At 40.1% G+C, this 27222-nt stretch overlaps 1 protein-coding gene across 10 annotated transcripts in view; it reads right to left on the bottom strand.

The window, feature by feature from the left end:
• The window catches only part of LOC121096597 (transmembrane 4 L6 family member 1-like), a 53727-nt gene that overhangs the window by 9310 nt on the left and 17195 nt on the right, over window positions 1–27222 (bottom strand). For 4 of the 10 annotated variants that reach the window (XR_005830610.1, XR_005830609.1, XR_005830611.1 and 1 more), the window contains exons 1-5: window positions 12735–13370; window positions 9232–9402; window positions 8059–8143; window positions 3976–4034; window positions 2134–2205 (exon numbers count right to left, since the gene is read on the bottom strand). Coding sequence is in view for 7 of the 10 variants with exons in the window: in XM_040612728.1 (XP_040468662.1) it covers window positions 2134–2205; window positions 3976–4034; window positions 8059–8143; window positions 9232–9354 (339 nt within the window). In the remaining 3 variants the exon portion in view is untranslated. The other 6 variants (XM_040612732.1, XM_040612733.1, XM_040612730.1 and 3 more) reach the window with 5 other exon arrangements.

The following is a 27222-nucleotide window of genomic DNA, read 5'->3' as shown; positions in this document are numbered from 1 at the left end:
CTGCTCTTCATAACTACCATTCCCAGCTGCAGAGTGAGGGATGGCAGAAAAACACCACCCTTTTAAAATGCAATAATTGTTGACAAACCAAATGCAATCAAGGAAATACTGAATACTGGGTAATTTCACTCTAATATATGGTGCTTGGAATGATCACCAGTGAACATGATTAGACATGAACAACAGGCTTAAACCACAACACAAGTTCTGTTAGGAACTAAAGGAAAAAGGTTTTGCTTACTTTGTTAGAAGCAGCTTTGACTTTTAGGTTTATGGACTGATTCAGAACAACTCGAAGCCAAGGAAAGACTCAGCTGACTTCAACAGTATTGAGTCAGAGATTTGGGTATAAATAGAATAAAGTCTACAGCAATGAGGAGTATGTAGAGCAACCTCTTGCTTTTCTATCCTGCTGACGGAATAAGAGCAAACCTCATCAGGAGGCTGGAAAACAAATAAAATGGACAGGTAGCCTTCTAAGGCGTGTCCTTATTCTCACCATTACAAGGCAAGCTGAATTTAGATTAACAGCCATTTGTAAAGCTAAACCAAGCAAACACTGGTGAGAAAACCTGCTTCAAAAGGAAGATTATAAAATAGGCCTTGTATTGAAATTTCATGTATAGAAGAAAAAAAAAAAGAAAAAACCCTAACAAAGAGAAATGTGTTATATCAGGGGTTTCCAAACTGAGTTACATGTACCAGTAACATCAATTTGCATAGTAAATGGTGATACAAAGTGATCCCAAAAAATTAAGATCTAGCCTTCGCTCTTTTCCCTCATGCAAATTTTGCTGAAATAGCCAAAAGCTTTCTTCTTCACATACATACAGTACAGCACAGAGGCATAAGCTGCCATGTCCACTACCATCACATGACAGAAGATAACTAAGAAATGCAGAGGCCCAGACTAGATCTGGGAGGTGGTGCTGCTGCTGCTGCCATTATCATCACACTATGTAATTCTCATTGCAAAAACCAGCAGCTAGACAAACTGAGTTTGGGAATGTACAGGACATAAGAAGACTATAGTGAGACTTTTTCAGTAATTTAGGGGGAGAAATATTCAGTGTGGGTCGTGTTATTTGGTGGTGGTTTTTTTTGGAAGGGGTGTGGGTGTTGTATTATTTTTTTTAACAGCTAAATAACACTGTGAACAGAAGTCCAAACCAAATCCATGGTATTCTTGCAAGAGATGTGAGCAACACTGAAGCTGAGAGAGAGAGAGCACACAGAAAAAGGGGGTGCGGGGCAGACAGCTGTCTTGTGCAAATGTGGTTTTGTGATGTAACTTCTCAGGGTATTGTGGCTGTTGACCTTAGAGACTTCCTTCATGTTGAGAAATATCCTCCAATTGTAGAAACATAGACTTGCCATTATTGTGCCCTTCACCTCTGATGACTAAAACAAGCATTATCATCATCCTGCAAGTTTCCTCTGCAGAAGGGAGACAGCTGCTCAGCTGAAGACTCCCTTTATTGTGTTTATGCTAAAAAAACCAAACAACTCCCCCAAGAAAAACACCACACCATACACATGACCAACGGGAAGCAGATTTAAAATCTGTTCTATTTGTAACCTGTATAATTTTTTTTCTAAACACTTGATCTGAAAAAAAATTTCGCATAATCAAGAACTTCCTATATTTAAATTTTTTTTGGAATTGATAATTCTGTGCATTATCAAACATGTGGGCATCGCACAAGCATTGCAGTCTACAGTTACTATTAACCCCCTGCCTCATCCCCCAAACAATACAATAGTAGTTCAGACCATTCTTTTATATTATCATATAGGTTACAGAAACCTTATTTACTTCTTGTGTCTGTTTGTTTCATAAATCTTCATTTTACTGCTTGACAAAGTGAGCAGCAGTGGATTTTTGGAATGCATTGTGGGCAGGTTGAGTTTTAAATGATGAAGCTGACCCACACACGAGCAGTAGCCAAACATGAGCTTCTCAACAACCCAAGGAACAGCAGGGCCCAACCTGCAGCTTGTGACATGCTCCAGCACCATGAGATGGCAGAGTTTACACTAGTGTAAACAAAACCAGAATCAGGTTTTGAGTCTCTTATACAAGAGCCACAGTGCTTGCACTTAAAATTGTAAGATAATTGCTTACTCACTCACAGGTGCTTTCCCATCACCCATGGGAAACTCCACTATTTCTCTCTCACAGGACTGTTCCTGTAGCTCTGATGCCTGTCACGGACAAAGAATAGATATTAGAACGTGCTCAATCACCCAGTGTTATTAGAGACAAAAAAAGTCTAATTCTAGGCTAAAGCCTAACTTTAGACTGTAGGTCTAGTCCTGAGCTCTGGCTGAGGAGCACCTACTGCAGTGAGGTATAGGAAGGATAAGGCAATCAAAGGGGCAGTGAAGCAATTTTGATCACAGACTCTAAGGTCCCGCAGGTACAACCATTGTGAAAGACTTCTATATCCTCTCCTGGCAGAAGGGGGCTGGTTTATAAACAATTACTGCAACTGGCACTGGCTTGTATCCCCTTATCACCAGTTCTGCAGAATAAAGTTTGTCAGCAGAACAGTGCTTACACGGGGCAGGACACATGCCAGAGAAGTGGCTAAAATTAGATGCCTTCTCCAATTACCGAGATATCTAATACCAAGACTAATTTCACATGCAGTCCAAGGATCCAGCAGCCCCTTTATAAAACAAAAAAACCCTACCTTAATAGTCACTGTTGGTTTGGTTCTTCTATTGTGGCAGAAGGACAAAAGCCTGCTTCTTTCACAAAATAAAGATGTTAGAAAGGGACTAGTTTTTCCTGATGCCAAAAAGTGAGTGATCTCATAAACAGTAGAAGAGCTCTCCACATTCAAGCTCTGAAAAGCAGAGCATTCTCCAGCCTTCTGTACCTGCTCCTCAACCAGTACGATATGAGTAACAAAAATTACTTTCTCAGGCTCAGTGGTGTATTGGAAACCCTTACTATATTTTTTGACAAGTCCTAAGTTTATCTATTGTAGAGAGGAGCAGTTTATCAAAGACTGTCAAAGTTACCACAATTTGTGAAGTTAACAAATGCCTGCAGAGAGCGGAAAAAACCCAAACCCTAAACCTCCCAAACCACAGGATTCTATCAAGAAAAAGAAAACCATGAAGTATCACATTTCTCCTAAAAAAAGCAAATTACTTCAACTACAACCACATCTAGCATCTCCGCCTTAAGCTGGATTCCCAAAGTGATTCATCATGATCAACAGAAGAAACAGCAAAGAGAATTGCCATACAAAACCAAATCCCTTTTTCCTTACCTCTCTGGCACATGGTCAGGGCAGTCTGGCTGCTATTCCCCTCATGGACATAAGATTTTTATAGCTCAGCTATCCCAAATCCCCAGTGTTAATCTTGCTAATCCTCCCACTGAATGTTGCCTTTTTTTTTTTCTTTTTTTCCCCAAACTATTTTAGCAACTAAAGACTTTCTCATGCCGTATAACCAAATAATGAAACACCTGCAATAAACATTTCTGCCATCAGTGATTTCTGAGCAAATAGAAGCAATTATATTTATTTAAAGATGCCAGAAAAATGGAAAGAAAGATGTTGCTCTACTGAAAAACATAAGGTGCTTCTTCCCAATAGTTTCTTGTAATACTCCAAACGGTCAGTCCTACTGCTTTACGCTGCCTTATAGCCACCCCTAGACATGGCTTGCTAAAAGACACAACAGTGATCAAGAGACACAGCTGAAACAGACACAACACGTCTTCCAATTACCCTGACTTATTTTTTCTAAAGAAAAAAAAAAACAAAGGGCCTTGAAACAAATAAACATTTTTTACTTTATAACTGGTCAGATGTGAATTGAGGGAGCTTTACTATAACATCATTGCCATTTGGACACCCTACACTACAACTTTTACCAGGGAGTTTCTCACTGTAACTTTTCCTGCAAAACTGCTGGTCTATCTACCATTGAAAAAAGGTTAATGGGAGGGAGTACCTCTTGTGGAAGCACTAGCAGGGTGTGGTAACTGCATGACAACTTTGGTGAGACACAGCCTAGGAAACAATAGCAAGAAAAGACTGGACAACCCAGCATATTTGTATTGACACAGGTTATGAATTCACACTCATATTCCCTTATAAGATATCCTCATTTGTTCTTCTCTTACTGCCTAGTAGGTTACTGCTCACAGAGGCAAACACTAGCTCAGACAGCTGCTGGGAATGTATGATGAATATGCAGTCACCTGGTATATAAACTAAGGGAAGCCCCTTGGCCAGCTGTCCAGACAGAGCTCCCAGTGACCTCAGGAACACCTAGGACTTCCCTTTAATCAAATGGAGAAACAGCCATCCATGTGACCATCCATTTCTCAATGTCCAAATGATGCATTGCTCACGTTTTCTAGCCACTGTCCACAAAACCACTATGCCATAGCTATAATTGTTCTCAGGCACGCCACCTCACAAGTGCGCATCAATTGGCAAACCCCACATGGACAGTCAAGAAAGGAAACTGCTCCCTTGAAGTCCTTGGGGTCTATGGTCTCCTGGCCACTGCCAGAAGGAAGTTTCTGGGTGACCTTTATTAATTATATGACAGTTCCTTGGATGAACTAAGGAGCTTCTTCTGAGAAGCAGCAACCACCTGTTGCCATGAGACCTATCACTGAACATAAAAGCAATCACTCCTTACCCAGCTATAGCACACATGCATATGCTCACTTGCTATCTCTGCCATCACTTTGAGACAGAAGACTGATCTGAACTGTAGCAGAAGTCAGCTTGAACTGAGCACTCACACTTTAACGCAACAACACACACTGACACATACAGAGAAGATTTAATGTATTAGCAATATTGCTGACCTAAGGAGGAGTCAGCAATGATGCAACAAAAGTAGTTTTGACACTTGACCAACCAGCTTGGAGATTCAAAAGCTTACAAGCAGGGCAGAGCTACCACTAAACAAGCAGACAGAAATTCCCCTCTTTAAAGGGGAACCCATAAATCCAACTTAAGAACAACTATTACTGACCCTAGACTTGCAATGCTACTGTAACATCATTCCGCAATCAAATTAACCACTTCAAAAAACACCTGTTTTCTGGTGACATCTAAAAACCATGATGTAGCTGCATTCATCACTTCTTGCAACAATGTTATTACAATAAAAGTAGGACACAAGACAAACAAATTCTACCTCTGCCCCTGCCACAGCCTGTGGGTGAAACCCGGGTCACGGAAAATGGCCAACAAAAGTTTGTTTCTCTTGGACTGTAGTATTTACACACAGCTTTGCATTCTGTATTTCTAGTTTAACTCCAAAACCGTGACATCCTTGCAAAAGTTAAACAAGCATGAAGTATTACTATCACTGTACTATAAGCATACTCTTGTTTTATACTGTGCATATGTAATGGCTGTATGAATCAGAGGATCAGGATTAGCTTAGCATATCTATCTCTGTGTAGCACTGTATGATGAACAGACTGTCTTGAGGCTTGAAATGCCACTCTTGTGGCTCCTCTCCCCTGTAGCAATATGCATAAAACAGACATTCAGTAGAAGACATCTAATTCTGACACTTCAGAGAACAAAACATGCAATAAAAATTATCACAGTTATGTCTTCGGCTCTTGTGCAGCAAAAGCCAACCATCATACCTCTTTGTGTTTCTCATATAGTGATCCTGTGAGTAGTTTTCTACTTACCTCTAATCTAGAGGGGGAAAAAAAAATACCTCTATCATACCATATATATTTTAGATCTGTAGGGTCAAGAAAAAGGAAAGAAAAGAAAAGGAAAGGAACAAATTTCATTGCCCATTTTGTTTCACTAGCATATGCCTCATGCATTGTTCATGCAGTCTTGTCTCTGGAATTAGCCATTAGTAAGTTCATGCCAGTTAAAAACTTTTTAAATCATTCTTGCTGAATGATTTCACAACTACTACTTGGCTAGGAACAGTCCATGTATTGATTCCATAGCAGTAAAATGTGAAATTTAGTGTTTAAAATTAATGTGTCTTCTGTGCCATCATGACTGATATTGCAGCACACTGTATTTGCTTGCAAATCTTTCAGTATCAGTAGTAACTGTTTCACATATATCACAATCCGAAGAGAAAATCAGACATGACCACAAAAGTCCTGAAAGACAATTTCCTAAACCACACTCCCACCCTTCCATCAACCTCTGTTATCATCATTTAAATTGGAACTCTGAAATTCATTTAACAATATACACTCAGTGCACTGAAATTTTGCTACCATTTGGTCCTTAACATGGCTGTCAATCATATAGCCAACTATTTCATGGTCATGTTCCTCCACCAGGCACATCAAGACCTCAAAAATGTTATATAAATGTGGCACATGTTTTTAATGGCAGAATGTTAATTACAAAAAAAAAAAAATTAAAAACTACAGTTAAAGAATAAATCAGACTACAGAAGATCCCTTTTAATCTGAGCAACATTTAATAGAGAAAAGCAGGAGAAAAATATCATTTAACACTGATCACGTTCTAGTTAATTGTTAGCCTTTTTTTAAGGAAACGCACTGGAACAATACAACTGAGACCGTATTCTGTGTAGACATACAAGATAACTGTCTGCCAGATGGTGCCTGTATGACATACAATGCTTTTCTGTGGCTGCTGCTTTTGCAAGGTCCTTCTAAATCATGTATGTGGTTGCCATTCTCATGAACTGCAGCTTGGTTTGGAGGGTGGGGCAAGACCTAAGTTCCTGAATTAGGAGTTTTATATTCCTTTGAACTATAATTACAGCTAAAAGTATTCATGCCACCAGTGCACCTAAACACGGAAGTTAATGCCGCAGAATTACACACACATCCATTCCATAGCCATCTCCTCAGTGGTCAGATCCTGCCCACAGGACTTTCTGCAAGTGCTTGGAAGACAGAAAGCCCCACTACTTCCACCAGCTCCCTCTAGTGATAATCAGGCCATGACCACACAGGCTCTCTTGCACCAACTCATGGGCCACCAGCTCCAGTGACCTCTGGCTCTCAAGTCTTCTACAACAGCTCATGAAACACCATCTTCAAGTTACAGACACCATCTGCCTTCTGTGTAAGATGACAATGCTCAGTAACAGCTACTGGTGGCACAGGAGTCAGGCACAATGCACTCTGAAATAACAGGAACTGAACTAAGGCATCATACCCACTAAGTCAAATCCTGAAGGCTTCAGTAGCACCAGATGTGGTTCATCAGCCAGTTCCAAATGAGACCTCTTCCAGGAAGAGCACTACTACTATATGTTAAGTTAAAAAAGGAAGTAAACCATATTTTTTCTTTTACAGACCTTCACACAGCAGACAAGTAGTCCCACTTATAGCTCTCCAGAAGCACAAAGACAAGGGAAACAAAACAAAAATACTGGAAGTCTCCACTAAAGTTGAGGACAAAAAAAAAAAAATTAAATATCACAGTCCTTCCCTAGTATCTGAGCTGCGTCAAGTAACACTTTCATCCAAAAAGGCAGGCACTGTCTTTGAGGAAACTGCAGCCATGTCAACAATAGCACCTGCCTGTCAAGCAAAACACCTTGAGGTATTTTTGTGTTATACTCCATCAACTTCCAAGATTTTGATCAATTACACTCTGCCCTAAGTTGAAGTCATAGGGCTTACTGAGTGCAAATCAGGGGCATACAAAACGCTGAAGGAAAATTACGATGCGTCCTATGGAACCACTACAGTTTTAAAGCCATTACACAGTTCTTCATATGCAGACTTTGTAAGTGGGTCGCTGATTAATCCACAAGAAATTCAAAAAGACTATCATAACAAGGATGTTTCCATGCCACCTCATAGCAAGAAGTTTATTTTATTTCTGATTATGCGCTAAGCAAGCAAAATACTCCTTTACCAACAGGCCTGAGAACAGCAAGTGCGACAGTACTACATCACCCCTTCTCTGCTACATATAGAAAATGGTGAGAACTGCTGGCAACATGGTCCTTGCAGTTGCTTCGGCTACTGTGTCTGTGGTACAATTGTAAGTTCCTGGCCTAACTGTTCACTTTTCAAGCACTGAATTGAGATCATACCTCTTTCGGACGAGTTCAAGCAAAGCCAGGCAGCAGCTAAGGCTTGTTGAGGATTCATCCCACACTCTAGGATATTTAGTAGCACCTTTAAAAAGATTAAGCAAAGTTCTACAATGAGGTAGAGCGTACACAATGCAATAAATCTCACAAAACATCTTCTGACACTTCACAGAAAGACTGCCCTTTTGCCCAGAAGCTGCCTTTGCAAAAAATATTTTAAATTCAACTTCAGAAGTCTGATATTTGTCCTTGTGGAAGTTTAATGCAGACACCTCATGCTAACAAAGTCAAGGGCTTACTAATAACTGGGAACAGAGGCTGAAGAAGCAGAAATTCACTCGCATGTCCTATATTGCCCTATTCTTGGGCCTCTGTGTTCTAATGAAAACATAGCTCTAGACTCTACAAGAAAGGTATGGGCTCATGTGTGACACAAGAGCTACAGAAGAAAAAGGGTGTACCTGCAGCTCTTAGGAGCATCACAAAGGGAGGAAACAGGAAGAGGATAACTGTAGTGAATAAAACAGATGTATACAAAGCAGACTAAGTTTAATCCAGCTCGTCGCCATATCTGCTTTGGCCACACATTTTTTTAAAACTGTTTGCAAGCCTGTGTTAGCTCTCATCCTCCATCACCAGGGACAACCAATAGGCTTACTAAACTAAATAGAGACATGCAACATCTAAGGAAAGCAGAAAACCAGTGACAGAAGTGGTTATAGACTCCATCTTGCAATCTGAGGAAGGAATACAGTTTTTGAGGAAGCTCTGGCTCATCATCCTCTCACTTACACTTTCCATTTATCTCTAGCACATTCCACAGCAGTGAACAAACAGAATAAAAACATGCACAGATCACTAGAAAGGACTTTTGTCCTCACATTTCTCTTTGGGAGAGCACAACTATTAGATCTCTGAATGTGAAAGCTGCTTTCACAAGTATTTTGCATCTTCTTTGTAGCATTTTCCAATTAGGAGATTCAGAAGCTCTTTTATAACAACAGAAAATAAGTAAATAAACCTACAAACACAGGTCAGCAGGCTAAGCGATAACATACAAACATCAAGGTAGGAGGGCTTCGTGTGACTGTGGGTTTCTACATCCTGCCTCTCCCGAGCAAAAAGCAGTGAAGCCTTCCATCTGTCAGTACACCACCAAAAAGCAAGTGTTACCTGCACCTGCCCTTGTGTCTGCATGAATTCTTCCATCACTCTGACAGAGCTCAGACATTCATGACTGTCTGCAGCAGTTGCTAGGGTGGGACTGATGATGTGACATGAACGTGTCCCTGCCATGAGGCATTTTCAGCAGCTGCTAGAGAGGGAGAGGTTACCTCCTCTAGTCTGAAAGAGCATAAACATAATATACCTTATATAAGCAAACTAAAGATAGATTATACTTGACAACATCATTGAAAGAACAACCAAGTCACAGTAATCGTGCATGTCAGCCACTAAAACCGATCTGATCAGCAAGCCTGTGATTATAACATCTGAGAGGGTACGTAGTGACCCTGACTGTAGAGAAGTGGGCAGGACTGGTGGCAGCCTGTGAAACATTCACCAGAGGATGCTCAGCATACACATCAGTAGGTACCAATGGTTAAAAGGAGGCTATCAAGGCAGACATGCCAATGACTAACTGTAGCCACTTGTATCTCTGCAGGAGTCCACTTTCAGCTGCATGTCTCTGTTAACATCAGCAGGAAAAAAAAAAATCCCAGAAAATGACATCACACTCACAGTATTTATACAGTTTGATGTTTTCTACAAAGTGACACACAGAATAAACACCTATATAAAATACAGCTGTGGCCAAAATAAAGTAACTGATGTTAAAAAGTCTTAACTTCATATGCTGTCAGTTTTGCCCTTGTAATAGTCACTTATGTATTCAGCTGAAGATGGAAGGGGAAAACAATGAAAAGCAGACAGCAGCCCCACTGAGGGATTTCTGTAACACATATATTGCCATTTTAACATCTGCAAAATATTTGGGAGTGGAGAAGCCAGCCTGTCTGCTCAGCATAGTGAGCATCAGGAATGTACCAGCCCCTGAACGCATCTGCATGATGCTGTTTCTAAGCCTGCCACTTACAGCCTATTGTGGCATTACTGAAATATGCATTCAGGAGTTTCTCTCTCTCAGCTGCTGCCTGAGTTCAGACATACAGAAAAATACCTTGTCAGTGTGTATGGCAACTGCTGCATGCACAAAACATGGCAGACCTATGCCGAGGAAACACTGTGCACACTAGAATCTAGGTCCCTCAACTACAGTGCAGTAGTCAGGAATAGTCTTAAACATTTTTTTGATCTGAGGAAGCTACAATTCTAGCATTCCAATAAGCACAGAGGAATTCTTCAGAGTGGTTACTTTCAGCCTTCTGATCTGAATAGCTATGCCTATCTTTTTTACCTGCCATAGGCTACCAGTGTAAAAACATTCATAGAAACTGACTTGCAAGCTGCTAAATGAACTGCCTCAAGATTTCTTCATCATACAATAAACCATGACTTTCAGATGTGTAGCATCTGTAATTTCTTTGGCTAAGACACAAGTTAAATTTTTCATAGAGAATCAAAAGCTGATGCTTTCTGCTCCTTCTCAAAGTTACATAACAGAAATGTCACAGTCAACATAAATCTGGAGTGAAATATCCTGCCATTGGACAGTAGGTATACATGTAAATCCTTGTGGATTGCTGTCCTATATGCTCTCTCCTACACAACATCAGATACATTATATTTATTGAGTGGTAAAAGCAATTTTAGCTATTTAAAAAACCCCAAACATTTAGTACTATTTATACTATTTAACTGTACAAGTAGAGTTAAAAAAATGCAGACCTGTGTCAGTGTTAAGTCTCCCAAATACAGATGTGCATATTTGTGATTAGTAAATGTCAAAGTTTAAATGAAAATGTATGTGTAATACAAACTGTGCAGAAATTCTTTGGGAAATAAGAACAATTGTATGGTCCACAAGATATGATGGCTTTTACAAATATCAATGGAAATTAGCTAGCTAACAGACAAAACCAAAGAACTACATATTGCCATTTTCCTTTTGGCAGGAAGCAGTTTTCTTTACAAAAGGACACAATTTTGCCACAGAATGAGACCCATTAATTCAGTTTAAAAAAATTACACTGATGCAAACAAAAATGCTGTTTTGGTTTTAGCTGCCACAGAGTTAATTTCCTTCCTCACAGCTGGTACAGTGCTGTGGTTTGGATTTAGGATGAGAACGATGTTGCTAACACACTGATGTTTTAGTCATTGCTGAGTAGTGCTTACGCTAAGCCAAGGGCTTTTCAGCTTCTCATGCCCTGCCAGTGAGCATCCTGGGGGGCACAAGAAGCCGGGAGGGAAAACCACTGGGACAGCTGACCAGGGGATATTCCACACCATAAGTCATCATGCTCAGCATATAAATGGGGAGGAGGGGTGGGAGGCAGTGGTATTTGGCCAGGGGGTGGCTGCCTGCTGCTTGGGAACAAGCTGGGCATTGGTCAGTTGGTGGTGAGGTATGGTTTATCATTTGCATCACTGGTTTTTCTTGGGGTTTATTTCCTTCTCTTTTTGTTATTTTCCTTTTCATTACAATCTATTATTATTATTTTATTTCAATTATTAAACTGTTCTTACCTCATTCCATGAGTTTTCTCACTTCTACTCTTTCAATTCTCTCCCCTACCGCACTGGGATGTGAACAAGCAGCTGAGTGGTGCTTAGTTACTGGCTGGGGTTAAACTATGACAAATGCCTAAACAGTATATTGCTAAGTAACATGCACGATATGATGCTATTAAAGTTTATCATTAGTACGTCAGTCTTGGCATTTCAGGATTCTGAATGAATAAATGTTGCCAAGGCAGAATTTGGATTACTTACTTTTTCCCCTCAAGTACAAAGTTTGAGAACTTACTGTCTATGCCAAACCTATATTGTTATTGATCTTTAACAATGATTAAATTTCTGCTGCATTTGATATTTAAAAATAAACTCTACTACTTAACTATATCTGATGAAGAGAGAATCATACAACCTGCTACACTTAAAGTTTTTGGGCCACCCCTTTAGCTGAGTAAAAGGGGAGCAAACAAGGAAAGAAAAGGGGTGTGTGGGGAGTGTGGAAATACATATAGCAACAGAATCCATCCAAAGAAATATGCACAGAAACAGAGCAAGTACAAGAATTTCCCCATTGTGAAAAACAAGTAACGGAGCAAATCCCACTCCCATCTGGGTGCTTAACTGGTGCAAAGACTATAAAACAGTAATCCAAGAAACATACGACATTTCTACTTTTCTCTCAAAATAAAATGAAGATCTAGAATTTACAAGCACATGTTGCAAAGAACTCATAAAAACTTCCTTAACCTTCTAAATTATGTTTACAAAAAGAAAAAAAAAGAAAAAAGAAAAAAAGAAATTATTGCCACTGGTAAAAACAAGAGTTCTATACATACGGGTTACAGGGTACACAAGTTGTTGGGGCAGTATAATCTTGCAGCACTAAAGGAATCACTTTCAAGTATCTTATAAGTCATGGAAAACATTTCTATCTTTCTTTGCCTTAAATATAAAAAGGTTTAACTGTGGCCACAGCACCCCAAACGTAACTTCATCAAGACTGTATTTGCATAGCTCTGCATGGAAACAAGGCTGACCTGCTGAGGCTAGTGAAGGAGTGAGACCAACTTCACCTCCTGGACTTGGCCAACACATGTCAGTCAGTCCTCTCCTGGAATTTCACATCTGCAATGCAGAATGAGAACACAGGCAGAAAAGGCTGAAACTCTGCCCCTGTTCTCCAGTTGCACAAAGGTGGCTTGGCATAAAACAAAAATCAGTCAGACAGAACTTAACAAGAACAGGAAATACGTATTTAAAACATCTGAATATTAGCTGTCCTGTCCTGTAAGAATAGTACAGTTTGGACTCAGATTATCCTCTCAGAGAGTCTTCACACACACTAGAACCTGTTATATTGGGAAAGATCTTCTCACTTGCAGCATAAGTTCTCAGCCACCTGGAACAACCCCTGTGCCAAAGCCCATGCAGTTGCACTTGATGAAAGAGCAGGCATTGCCTTGAACCACCACAGGGAAGTAAACTGACTCAGTTCTAATGTCAAGACATATTCAGAACTATATTTCTACTCTGAAATGCAGAAAACAATAAAGTTTAACATAAATAAAAATTCTGGCTCAGCTAAAAATAAACCACTGTATAGCTACAAGACATAACTTGCCCCATCTTGTGAACTGTCCTACTGGAACCAGAGGACATATTAATACAGGTAAATGACAAAAATACAATCTTAACCCATACTTGCCTTATTAAAGCAAAGGGCTGGATTAGCTGGATAGTCTAGACTCCTCACGTTAGTACAGAACTGGAGAAAGTTTAAGGAGAATAACTCCAAACTGGTAATATAAAAAATAATCTGAAACAAACATGACACACCAAGTTTCAGACAGACACTTCGAAAAGACAGATGTTATCATATGAAAGACAAAGTACTGGACGGAGCCAAAGTCCTCTCATAGCCATGCAATGCCTATATCAATAAGGCATTTCAACTTTATAACTAATATTTGGTTAAGTTCAAACACAATCCTGCCAATAAATTAAAGTAAACAGACCTATCTAAAGTACACAAAAACAGACTAACACAGCCTGGTACTTAAACACATGGGAATTTCCACCTGTACAAGAGTAACCATTGTGCTCATCGGACTTTCTTCATTTTCCTTCAGTAAGGCTGGCATTGTACAAAAGATTATGATTTTCAGCTACAAGATCTTGCTAAGCACACACCTTACTGAATTTGACCAGACGGCAATCCCCATCAGCCTCCAGTATTTCATTTCTGCCCTTCAAAAACACTAATGGAGCAAAATCATTAAATAGAAAGGATAGTGCTGAAGGCTGGCTGGTAGGGAAGCAGAGCCACATGGAGCATGTTTGGAGAGCTCTGCTGCAGTGTTCTTCCACTTTCTGCTCTGCGCATGTGGGTGCAGTTCCTGCCATGCTGAATGCTTGGTTGGGGGCAGAAATTCAGGGCCTGAACACTTGCCACAGAAAGCAGCAAAGCTCTTACGAGAGCTGCAGTCACCTCTGACTGAAGGTAGGTGCTCTCCCCTCTCCTCTGCCTAACGGAAGGATGCTGCTGACACTGCATTTACTGCCTTGTGCGACAGTCAGTACTGAAGAAACCAGTTGTCAAGAGGGACAGACACCTATAGATACACTAAGACTTCAAAACTCTGGGGCGTGCTGTAGTATTTGGTTCTCTGATCAGTGCACCTCTTCTATACTTTTTAGTTTATTTAAAATCTGCAGACTAATTGTTTCTAGTAAGTCTTTACTGCAATTTATCAATTGTTATTTACTCTTTTCCTACTCCTTTCATGTTTTAAGCAGTACAATGGTATACATGAACCAATGTTCTAAAAACAAAGAATTTTCTGAGCCAAATTATTTAACGGAGACATACTTCAAACTAAGTAATTCTGAGGGAAGTCTTATGACCATCATATGTACAGAAGCAGATTAAAATCTCCAGTAAGAGAGTTTCTCCTCATACTACAGAGTATTCTTGTACTTGCCTAATCCAAACGCATGAGAAGAAAAAATACTTTTTAAAGGTAATTAGTTGAGAACGCTCCTCAGCATTGGCTCTGGACAGGCTTTTTTTTCTAAGTACCAGAACTTTGTTGGGGTCAGCACAGATTGAGAATGCATCAGTGAAGCAGAGTTTCATGACCTCAGTCAGCACATGCACAGTCAACTGTATTGTGACCCATAACTGAAAGTGGCAACAAAAAAAGTACAATCACATTAGATTTACCACACATTTTAAAATGTCCATTGTTACTGCATAATAAAAAGCACTGTGTATTCAGATATTATTCACATAATTTATTTAAGGTATTATTAATTTAATTATATTGTTCACAGCATTGCACAGTAGTTCGCAATTGAGGAATTCTGAAATGGTATAAAATTGTTTAGAAAAATCAGTTAAATCATACTGGAGATTTTCTTTGAACTTTATATTGTAGCTTGCAAAACAGTATTTTCAACACAAAAATGAAACACTTTCATACTAAGAACCTCTCTCCCATAAAATTACATTTTATTTAGTAGTAGAAGACTATTCATTGTACAGTTTACTTGAAATCATGCCTTCTGACTGGGCTTCAATGGAGACTTTCCTTGAACTGTAAATGGCTAAAAACTTTTGCAGAATCATTCTTCTGTGGCTGAATCACACTTTCAGAGTTGGCCAGACTTGAAAAACAAACGCATGCCTCTCAAATCTCTTATTGGATATAAAAGTCATACCTTTAACATCAGAATTCTCCAAAATGTTTAGGGTCAAAGCTGTTTTCCTTCTCCACTTGGAAGTACTTCCCAAACATTCACACACTACAAGGAGAAAAAAAGCTCTCCCTCCCCCAACGCCACCCCCACCACCCCACTTTAAAAAACAAAAAAAAGAGCATTATTAAAAATTATACTAAAACCAGCTTAGAGTAAAGCTATTTCTTCATAACACAAACTGACAAGAGCAAGTGGCTTTCCCCACTTCTTCAACTCAGTTTTGTAGAACAAGATATAAGCGTTATAAATTAGCACAGTGTTCTATAGCAGTAACCCAATCTTCTGTCCAATCCAGCATAAGAAAGTGGTAACACTATCATTATTGCTACATGGGGGGAAATCTTGAGCCTTCACACAGAATAGATTTTCAACTGCAGATTAGTTACAGATAAGCGTTTTTCATAATGCACTTGAAGGTTACCTAATACTCATTTGACACAACATGACTCATAAATATTCATTTGACACAATATGACTCATAAAGGGTCATTTTGTGGCCTTTTTTTTTTTGCCTAATATTCCCTAGAGCTGAAAAAACTCAGAACCTGTCTGCAGCAGAAACCCATCAGTCAAAACTGTTTCTGAGAAGCACATAAAATTACAAAAATCCTTCTTCTGCCTTCAGCGCAGGCTCTGTAAACTACCTGTCAAAGAATAAAAGCTTTGACTGTAAGTCTGCGTGCTCATAGGAGGACATCAGTAGAAGTAAGATGCCCTGTAAATCCTGCCAAATACACATGTCGCTAAACTTCTTTGTCAGACAACTGTTACCACAGTCATGATCACCAGACACTGCTCCCTGGGCTAGCTACTGCTCCGCTGCTGCCTTGCATCTCGCCAACACTACTGTTACTTGAGGTTGCACCGAAGAAGATGGCACTCCAAGCAAGACCAGCCTACTCATACGGGGTTTCACATGGAGTAAGAGATGTGGTTTAAAGTGTCCTCAGGCTGAGGAAGGCCTGTGACTTCCCTCATGCTGGGGAAGCATTTTAATGATCTGTTGTTAAGAACTGGGCACCCCAACTTCTACAGCTCTGCTCCAAACACAGCAATTTTTGCTCATTTTAAAATGTGCTTCTGCACACTGATTTGCCACAACCTCCAAAATTCCCTCTTCCCTTTGACAGGACCAAGGCATGACCCACTCCTCCTCCTCCTGACCAACAATGTATTCCAGCAGCCAGCTTTGCAGCCACCTGCTACTGCAAAATCTAGCCCCACGGAAGGAATTCCCTCTCCCCCTACCGCTAGGCAGCCACAGCTCCAGCCCAGGCTTCCTAACACCCATCGGAAGTCAGTGCCAGTTCTGAGGTGCCTTTGCAGGTCTAGCCATAGACCATGTCAAGACAGATCAAGCACTCCCCGTTCCTCTTCCAGTGTATGTCATCCCAGCAAGCCATGCCCTGGCTCCACACAGCACACATACAAACACATCCAAAGTTTCAGATGCTACACACACCTGCTGAGCATTAAAGCAAACACCTTTAACACTGAACTAACCCAAATTATCTTTCTAAGCCTACAAAAATGTACAGTTTTATGTCTGCTTTCAAAGCTGCTGTGTATCTGGATGTTTTGGTTTCAGTATTACTCAGCACACAGATTTTCCTGCTTTGAAAATAGGAAATCCACCAGCCCAACAGGTAGCCCATTAGTCCTAAGAGTCTGTCCTCTGTTGCTCAACTTGGACACTACTCCCACTGATGTAATTCAAAAGTTTCCTCGATTAAAGGCTACAAGCATGGGTGTGCATGCAGCTGAGTATTTCAAAATAGCCTCTGTGAGCCATGCTGTGGACTTCTGCTTCTTTCTAAAAATATGTCTCAATAGACAGTGGGTGTGCCACTGAATGAATGACTAATAACTTTTTCCTATAAGCCCTAATAAGGATTAGAGGGAATGCTTGCTCTTGGAAACAAGAAGCATTATGGTATTACAAGATACTGCATCTAACAGGTGGGTGTGCAGAGTGTGCCGACCTACCTGCCAAGACAATGAAAGCAGTAACTTCTTCTATGACAAAAATACAAACCTTCCCTTTTTCCACATATTTTTCAAGCCAGCTATCATTTAGTTACATAGCCACAGTATAAAACAGAACTACGCAAGTTTTCGGAACTATGAGGAATATTAGGAAGTACAACTAGGCAAAGCTCAAATAACTAATCAGCAAGAAATTAAAAATGCTACTTTGTTTTTCTATGCATAATACTTACAAGGTATACCAATACATATGATTGTATCTACACTTTTGTGAAGGGGCACTTCAACTGAAAAATAACTTAGAAGCAAACCCTTTGTATCATATGCCCTAGAACATTATGTAGAACTGAACATATTATTGTCTTATTTTGGGGCTATTTTCCATTATTGTTACTACATTGTAACACTTGCTGTACATGTGACAGCAATGCATGTTGTCAGGGATAACAACTGGGACAGTCAAGAAAAAAGAGATCACTTTTAAAGAAGTCTTTGTCTTAAATCTTTCGTATTTGTTACTTTTTAAAGACTAACAACAGTTCTGAAAACATCTGTCTCCACATCATCACAGATATCACCAAAATGTGCCACCACTAAGGAAGTATCATTTCTAGGGTCTATCAGCAGTATTAAAAAGATCTCATTTTCAAGTGGCACAGGGGGAAAATAACCACTGAGTACAGAGCATCAAGACTGGCAGCAGATTTCTCATCATTTGAATCTATAAACCAAACCCCACTACATTCTTAATGACTGCTTTCAGCATAACGTGGTGGAACAAGCATGTGAACCCCTTTGGTGAATTCTCTGGCCTCCACAATGCAAAAGTCAGGGCAGATATGCAACATCATCTGGCATGCTACAGGTTCAGACAGGAAGTCATCAAGGGAGCTTGCTCTAAAGAGCAGTAGGCTTCCTCAGATGAGCTGCACATAAATTCTCACTTAGCTTTGAGGAAGGTGGCTCTTCACCATCAGGTGAAAATGACAGTGTTTTAATCAGGTGAAAACAGCAGTGTTTTCAGAAGGAAACAGAACACTCTTGTGTGAGCAGCACAGTATAGTGGAGGGATATGGAGCCAGACTAAGTACCAAGAAGTTACCAACATACCTAATGGCAGAGATAGCTGAGACACAACAAAGATTTCTGCATGAGGGCTACAAGTGTTTCTTGAAAAACGTGCAACTAATCCAGCTGCTGTTCATACTGAAAGTTGGTTGCAGTTCACATACCAAACCCCAAAGATTTCAACTGGCGTACTGGGATATTAAGCACCTTGAAATTTAGGTCACTTACTCTGTTGCCTAAATAGAAATTATAGGTGACTAAGTTTAGAAATCCAAGTTTGACAGCATTGTCCTTAAATTGTACCTGGTCATAAAGAAGAAATGCAATCTATATCACAGAAAGCTGAGGAGATTCAACATTTTGTCCTGGTTTCAGCTGGATTAGAGTTAATTTTCATCTTAGTAGCTGGTGCAGCACTGTGTTTTGGATTTGGTGTGAGAACAATGTTGATATGACACTGATGTTTATACTAAATAAAGGACTTTTCGGTTCCTGGGCCCTGCCAGTGAGAGGCTGGAGTGGCACAGGAAATTGGAAGGGGACACAGCCAGAACCGCTGACCTAAACTAGCCAAAGAGGTATTCCATACCATATATATACGCATGCTGAGTGTATGAACTGGGGGAAGAAGGAGGAAGATTTGGCGTTATGGCATTTGTCTTCATGAGTAACTGCTAAATGTGATGGAGACCTCCTTTCCTGGGGATGGCCGAACACCTGCCTGCCTATGTAAAGCAGTGAATAAATTCCTTGCTTTGCTTGCATGCGCAGCTTTTGCTTTACCTATTAAATTGTTCTTCTCTCAACCCTCAAGTTTTACACTCCTTTCCGATCCTCCCCCCCAGCCCTCTGGCTGAGGGGGAGTGAGCAAGCAGCTGCGTGGTGCTTGGTTGCTGGCCGGGGTTAAACCACGACACATTGACACTAGTCTGTGATGCTTTGACAAACGAAGTGGAATGGTTTATTAAAACACTTAAGGAAAATATCATACATATTAGTTACTTCCATTTAAAGACAGACAAAAAGCTAAGAAAAGCATGCTGTTATAAAGCAAGAGTTTTGACAAAGTGCAGATCTGCTGTGCCTGGAAGCACCCATTCTACCTGCAAGTGTAAGTGTGTCTCTGAGCATGTGAGCAAAAGATGAAACTTCTATACAACGAGAGCTTCTCCTGCTCTCAAATTCTGGAGAAAGCGCAATTTCATTCCATGTACATACAAAATGGCTTAGCACATTTCAATGCTGTTGTCAAATTTACAGGATGAGCTCTGTACTCAAATTAAAGAGACTGGTAAGACAGTAAAAACATCAGAATACAAAGGTGCAGGTGAGTATAAAGACCTCACTGGAATAAGATGACATGTCATGTAGCTTTGAGTTACTATAGATAATTATATTGCAAGAAGTATACAAAACTTTTGCTCAAACAGGCAAGGGTGTGACAACAGCTGAAGCACTTGCATGAGGTCATACAGTAATGACAGTCAGAGGAGCTGAGCAGAATCCCCTGTCAGGTCAATGAAACACAACTTGGCATAGTATTATGACACATACTGGTGATGATCTAGAAGAACCTACTTTGCTACAACCAAGCCATAAGATTTACTGAGGTTTTAAAATATAATCACCGTTTAAAAAAAATAAAAAATAATTCCCTCCCCCCTAAAGAAAAAAGGAGTAAGATACTGGTTAAATTCTGAAAACAGTTATTCCCAGATGCTCCAAATGATGTAAAAATTAGCTGCAAACAAGTTTATAAACATACAACAATGAAATCAATTCACACACATCAAACTTGAAACTATTAAAAGAAACCCTTAGTAGCATATACATTAAGTCTATTCTTGGTGCCTAAAAATCACCCCAGACTGCCAGCAGTGCAAAAGGGAAAACAGAAACATACTTTAAAAAAAAAAAAAAAACCAAACCCCCCGCCCCCAACACCTCTACCTGGTATAGAGGAGCCTGGGCAGGCTCAAGAGGTGGGCCCATGCAAATCTCATGAAGTTCAACAAGGCCCAAGGCCAAGTACCAGGTCCTGCATGCAGGTAGGAGGAGTACCTCAGCACACAGACCAACAGTAAACATCATACATCCAGCCAGCTCTCACTCACACTCATTTTAAAGGAGCTGAATTTCTCCAAGATCAGCCACATCCTCCTGAGGAAGTATCTCGTTAATTAGGGCAAATTCAGACCTCCTGTGCAGAACAAGCTGCACCCAGCACAGCCTCATTTTATCTTAAACTCACAGGGACTAAGTGAATATGATTGGAGACAGTTATCTTAATGAAAATAGCCATCCATAAAAGTTCAGTGTTACTGACTACTGACTAATGTTACTGCCTGGAGAGGCCCAATACCACAACAGTTAGCTTTACAGTCTCAAGGTGCAATTTAACAGCTGACTTAACCTGATCTAACTGCAAATTGTTACTGGAGATTCAGTCCCGTTCTCTACTTGCAGCTATATATTCCTGCTTAGTCCCCAATACTGGTCCTGGCATCCCTGCAGCCTTGCTTGGACCAGATCAGAGAACTAACCTGGATGAAAACTAGCCCTGTGGTGGAAAATAAAAAACAGTGAACAAACAGCTTATTTTCAGCCAGACCAGTCCCTCATCTGTTCAGATGAGTTCATCTGTACAGATGAATGAGCATTGCTGCCAGAAGCCAGCCAGTGCCATGTATCTTGCTCTTGGTGGTGGTGGAAGCCCAGATGAACAGGAGCCAGCTGCCATGCTGTGGTCCCAGGCACAGCAAGGAGGTTGAGCTCTGCTGCCCAGGCCACCACAATGCCAGCCCTGGAGGCTGGCATTCAGCTCCAGCAGCCGTGGCACTCCTCTCAACAGGGAATGCATGTTCTGTCCTCTTCTTAAAGTATTAAAAACGTAACAAAGGGAGAAGGGAGAAAAAATCAAAGAAGCTTATCTAACTGTCAAAGAGGATAAGAGTCTATAAACTATTGTGGTATTTTTTCAGATACCTGTTTCTGCAGCAGAGGTGCCCTCTTGAGTGTTTCTCTTATCAATGTCTCTCACTCATAAAAAGATGATGGTGTGTTGAGCAAGTACAGACATTGGTGACAGTCAGGGAAGTGGCCCATGAGGCAGAGCAGTGACCAGAGGTGGGCAAGCAGCAGCAGGAAGCAGCCCATCTCAGAGGCATAGCTGATCTCAGGCACTTGTGACAGAATGAGATGTAGGAAAAAGACAGCTTAAGAGAGACAGACATGAAAAAAATTGAAATATTAAATCTAAGGGCTGCTAGTCCCTTGACCTCAGGCCAGCTTCACAAGGGTCAGCATATTTTTCACCATGACATACAGATAACTAAGTAGAATTATTTCTAATTTATTTCTAACATTTTTTTCTAATCACTATGAACAAGACCAGAAATAGGCTCCCAGCATCATCATGTTTGCACTGTTAGGATCCACCACAGCCTTCACATAAAGACAAATGCAACAGAAGCATTGAGCCTTTGAGGCCACACAGCATGCTCTGTCCCAGATACTTGGTATTAAAACAGGAGATGCATTATCTCTCAAAACAATATGAGTGTTCTGAAGGTAACAGGGTACAGCCTGGTACCATATCATTAAATATTAACACAAGTGATAACTGATCTACTCAAGGTGAGTCAACTCTGACCACAGTTTTAACTATTTGCAAAAAAGGAAGTTTAACAAATCAAGTCTAAGCACATAAATTATTGTAAGGCCATGCTACATTATAGTTTTGAGAGCAAAGATGCATCTGAAAAAGATCAGAATGTTATTTTGCTGTTGGGAAAAAACCCCACCAACAGGTGTTTTACAACCATCCCTGAGCTTGCAGTCCTAACAGTTTTATGGAAAGACCCAGTCTTTTGCATTCAAACCGGATTACTTCCATGCTTTCAGAAAAACAAAACAAAACCCTAAACTCATACGTGATATACCTCTGAAATAAACAGTGTCCTGGTAAACTTCTCTCTAGGCCTTCTAATTGCATGGTAGCTGACTTCAAACTTGAAGCAGAAACAGGAGCAAGAGGGTTTTTTATAGAATAGATTAACAGTTACCTAGCTCTAGTCACACTAGTAAACACAATAAAATTTCACGGCAGAAAGAAAGAAAACAAAAAAGCATTATGTTTCCTACAGCTGAGATCCTGTACGTGCTTTTAGTATGGATGAACTAGCACTATCAATAGGCTCTTACTCTCAATTACCTATTTATTTTTGCTGACATTTGGTTCTCAGCAACGTGTAACATTACATTCCCTACACAACATGGTTAAGTGCCAATATTTATCTGTTCATGATATGGAAATTTATTGTAGTTGCCCACTTATTACTACACAGAAAAACCTTTCTTCCACTCACTTCAGTCTTACATTTACTGAAACAAAGTTACCCAGGAAGCAGAAAGAGTTGTCATGGAAATAAAACCGATTTAACAGAGATTGCTGCAAAACCTCCATTAATTAACCAATTTATGGTAAAGCCATTTGTCCTCTCATTAAACGTAGTTGGTATCATTTCAATGACACAACAACAAAACCACAGCAGCTCGTCACTTCTTGTATATTCCATCCTTTAGTGAGAAATGCATCAGCACACAGTCTTGCACCATTTTTTTATACTTCATCATAGTGTTTAAACTGAAGTGGTGAAAAGGAATTCACGATTTGTGTTGACTTTGAGCACATGTGTGAAGGTCCATCTATAAAACTGCATATAATTTGCTCCTGAAAAAAGCAGTAAAAACTTGTCTTGCTTGTTTTGAAACAAAAAAAATTTATTTAGAATATAAGTTTAAAAATAGTTTTTATTTCTGAAATCCAGACTATCAAATTCTTTCAGAAAAATTTATTCAATACATGTTTCAATGTTTTCAATAACTATGTTGACTAAATGAAATGGTCCATGTCAAATCTCAGGAAATAAAAAGAAACTTCAAAGTTTAAAGTATAATAAAAGATAGATCTTTGAAATAGTTAACATATTCCAACTCTACTCTTGACAGGATACTAGTACACTATACCTGAAAACCATATGGGCTTTCAATGAGGGGGTAACAGCTAATTCAGTTTCAAGCTGGGACAAACTTTGCCTACAAAAAACAGGAAGGTAGAACTAAATGAAGGAACAGCTCGAATATCCTTCTGTTTAGCAACAATTCAGCAACAGAGCCCTGTCTAAACAGATACTGCATAGTGATAATGACAAGAACTATGCTCTAAGGAAGGACAGAGCATATCCAGAGGCCAAATTTTTAGTGCCAAGGATCATTTGAAGTTTAATGTGGATGTTTTTACCAGCAGTATCATTCTACCCCTAGCCTGGCAAATTTGGTAACAACAAATCAATAATCACTAACCACGAACAGTACATAATACAAAACAGTTCATGCACCTTAGACCATCTGGATGTCTATTTACAGAGCAACCAATTTGTTGCTGTACCTAATGCAAATTTCATGATTGCAAGGTGATTTGGTGGAGGGTGAAAGTGGAGTATGAAAAACACACTACCCCTCATGTGAATGTTCTGAAAGGAGGAACAGGGTAAGCTTCTCAAAGCTGCAACAGCAAAGGAAGAACTGAAGGGGTGAAGACATCGGGTGAAGGTGTAGAGGATCTCCCACCCTCCCTCCAAAGCTCTATTCGAGAAATCCAAGCTAAAAAAAAGTAGTAATAGACTAGTAACAGCGATAGCATGTCATGTCCTTGCCTCCATGGGCTCTTCTCTGGGTGGCATGGGGCTGTCAACAAACAGCATACAATTTGCAAAACACTCAAGATTTTATACTTTTTTAACTGGTTCATAAAAGGAAGAATACAAACTTTCAGAGAATGAGTGAGAAATTAAGACTTGCCATTGCATGATCTCTGTAATTTTTTAATTTATTTGTTAACTGAGAAATTGATGAGCAACTGTAACAGTGCAAAGGCAAACTGCTCAGGTTCTGCTCTCCACTACAGCAGCAACTACGGGATAAATCCACTGCAGGTAAGGCCACTAACATGTCATATGTTGCCCACAAGGATGAGTGCTCCAAGAGTCTGTGGAGCCTAATGCTGACAATAGGAAGTACAGAGACTGCAAGGTCAAGCCACCAGCAATTTGAGACAAGTTGGGTAAAATGATGCACTGTCTTAATTGTGCTGTTTGAAGAAAGATTTTGGTAAGACAACCCAGTTCTGCATTTCTTCTCCAACAAGGCTTCCCATGGACATCAGTGGGAACCATGGATACATACAGGGTATGTAACTAGACCCTTAATGTATAACCAAAATTCAAACATTTTATTTGTTCTGGAAAAACAAAGAAAAAAGTCACAATTGTGAGTACTAGGCACCTCAAAGCTAAAAACCCAGCCGGCTGCTTCCTTTAAAAACTTCTTGATTCTTGCTAGCAGAGGAGCTCAGTGTGGAAGAAAATACTATTCGGTCATGAAAATCTCTCTTTTGAACAGGATTCAAGCAGAGGATAGTTAAAACAAACAACTGAAGAGGAAATGAAGTGTAAACATGGACTCTGACCCCATTCTTATCAAATGTCCCCAGTGAAATCAGCAGGGGAGAAGGACTAGCCAGCTGGAAGCATGTTTGTAGTTATGAGTAAGATAAATGAGAGACATAAAGCATCCCAGTTTCACACCAAATGGATTAAAAAGAATGCAGTGCATAATAGCATTCTTATCATCAATCAAAAGCTGTACAGAATTGCATCCAAGTACATGGGAGATACAGCTTGGGAGATGGGATCCATGGCAATTCTTAAATATGAACAAATGCAAAACCATAACAGTCTTTCAAATTTGATCCAAAATGGAAATGGGAATTATCCAGTTCCACAGAAAAGACAGCCTTCCTGCCTTTCTTCAGTCTGCCTCCCTACTCAATCAGCAATTTATGATCTGTAATGAGAAGTGCCCTCATTTCAGACAGGTGATCTGGAAGTAAAACTGAACCTACCTATACCAATCAGACATTCCAAGTATCAATATCGTAACATAAGATTAACATCTTTTACATCATAGAAATTCTTTCCTGCAAACCAGGGTCCATTATTTTCCTCTGTGACATATGAACCATTTCTACATAAGGGATTTTAGATCAAAGATGTCTTTAAAGCAGACACATCTCTTACAGAAAGATGGGTGGGAGAATGAAAGGAGCCAATGGGCCACAATTGTGCCATTTCTGTGGAGGATGGGAACAATTCACCTGGACAACACAAATGGAGGATACAAAGCCAAGTAGCAGGGATGCAATTGGGGAGAGATAACATCAGTTCACCTAATGTGCAGCTCACAGACCTCCTCTCTACCACAGGAGCCCACATGGTGTTGAAGAGCATATGGGCAATGTTGTTTATTAGCAACACAAACAAGCAGCAGAAATTAAGAGCTAGTTCTCCTTTGCTCCTATTTCCTCCAAGTCCAGAAAGAATGATGGGAAAGAGAGGCAGGTATTCTCTTCCAGGGTAAAAGCAAAGCAACTCCACATAAATTTGCTGGATTGTTCCTGCTTTACACTTGGGGCCACTTAGGCCACAATTTGTTCCTAGGTAAGATGAATTAATGAATTCACAGGCGTATTTTCCTCTCAATTGCACTGGTATCTAGTGAGGGATAAGAAAGCCCAGACTTTATCTCTGGAACCTACCTTCCTTTAAGACTATGCACGCACTTGATGTTTGCATCCCAGTAAAGACAGAAGCAATCCCCACTGCATCAGCACTGACAGGTGCAGCACTGGCTGGGGCAGCAGCTGCAGCCACTGCAGCACCCGTAGTAGCATTGCTACCATTCTTTCAGTTATTGGCACCAGAGAAGCCAATCAAAATCTCAGCAGTCTGAAAGTCCACTTAAAAGGAGGGTGGGAAAGAAAAAAACCCAGCAAAACTGTCCAGCCACTACCTGACCAGATAATAAGGATCTGAGCGCTTACAGATGCAAAGAAGGAAATTACAGGTTCAGAGACATAAGATGTGAAAACTTCTTATTTAAAAGATATTTGCTGTTGCAGAACACACGGAAGTATGATAATTTGAAGAGGCAGACATTAAACCTGTCAGAAACAACAATACAGGGATTAAAATCTGCCCTCACTGAAACTGGTGGGAACTATGTACTTCATGTTTTAGCCAAGATTTCACTCAAGCAACAGTAATTTCAAATTCTCCTGTTTTCAAAGCTTTACAGAACTTCTACAAATGTTACTTTACAACTGAAATTTTCTTGCAAAACATCAGGTGCACTGACTGCTAGAAAAAAAAAAACCAGAAGCACATCAAAGCATTAAAAAACACAGCTTTTTGGGGGTAACACACATGGAGGCACACTGTATATCACTCCATTCTTCAGAAACATACCAAGTCAGGATGAATGCTGCTGGGCTCTGAAGACATATGATGAGTGACGAATAGTCACTCTGAGAAAGAAATTAAGGAAAGCCATGAGCAGTGACAGCATCCAGTGATGCCTCCCCTGCAAGGCAGGAGAACCAGTTCATCCACTGGAAGAACAAAAGCATCTGCTAAGAACATGAGGCAGATTCATCTCTTTCTCAAACTTGAAGAAACTGGCATGGTTCCCCAGGCATCTCTTGCCCGTCTGCCTACTTCTGTAAGGTCAAGAGTAAGAAGAAAACCTAAATTATACTCAGCAAGAGAATGACTGCCTGATAGACAGTTATGCTCTTCAGCACTCATAGTGATA

The sequence above is a fragment of the Falco naumanni genome, chromosome 13 (assembly GCF_017639655.2).
Source record: "Falco naumanni isolate bFalNau1 chromosome 13, bFalNau1.pat, whole genome shotgun sequence".
Lineage (NCBI taxonomy): Eukaryota > Metazoa > Chordata > Aves > Falconiformes > Falconidae > Falco > Falco naumanni.
This window is presented reverse-complemented; position numbering and strand designations above follow the sequence as displayed.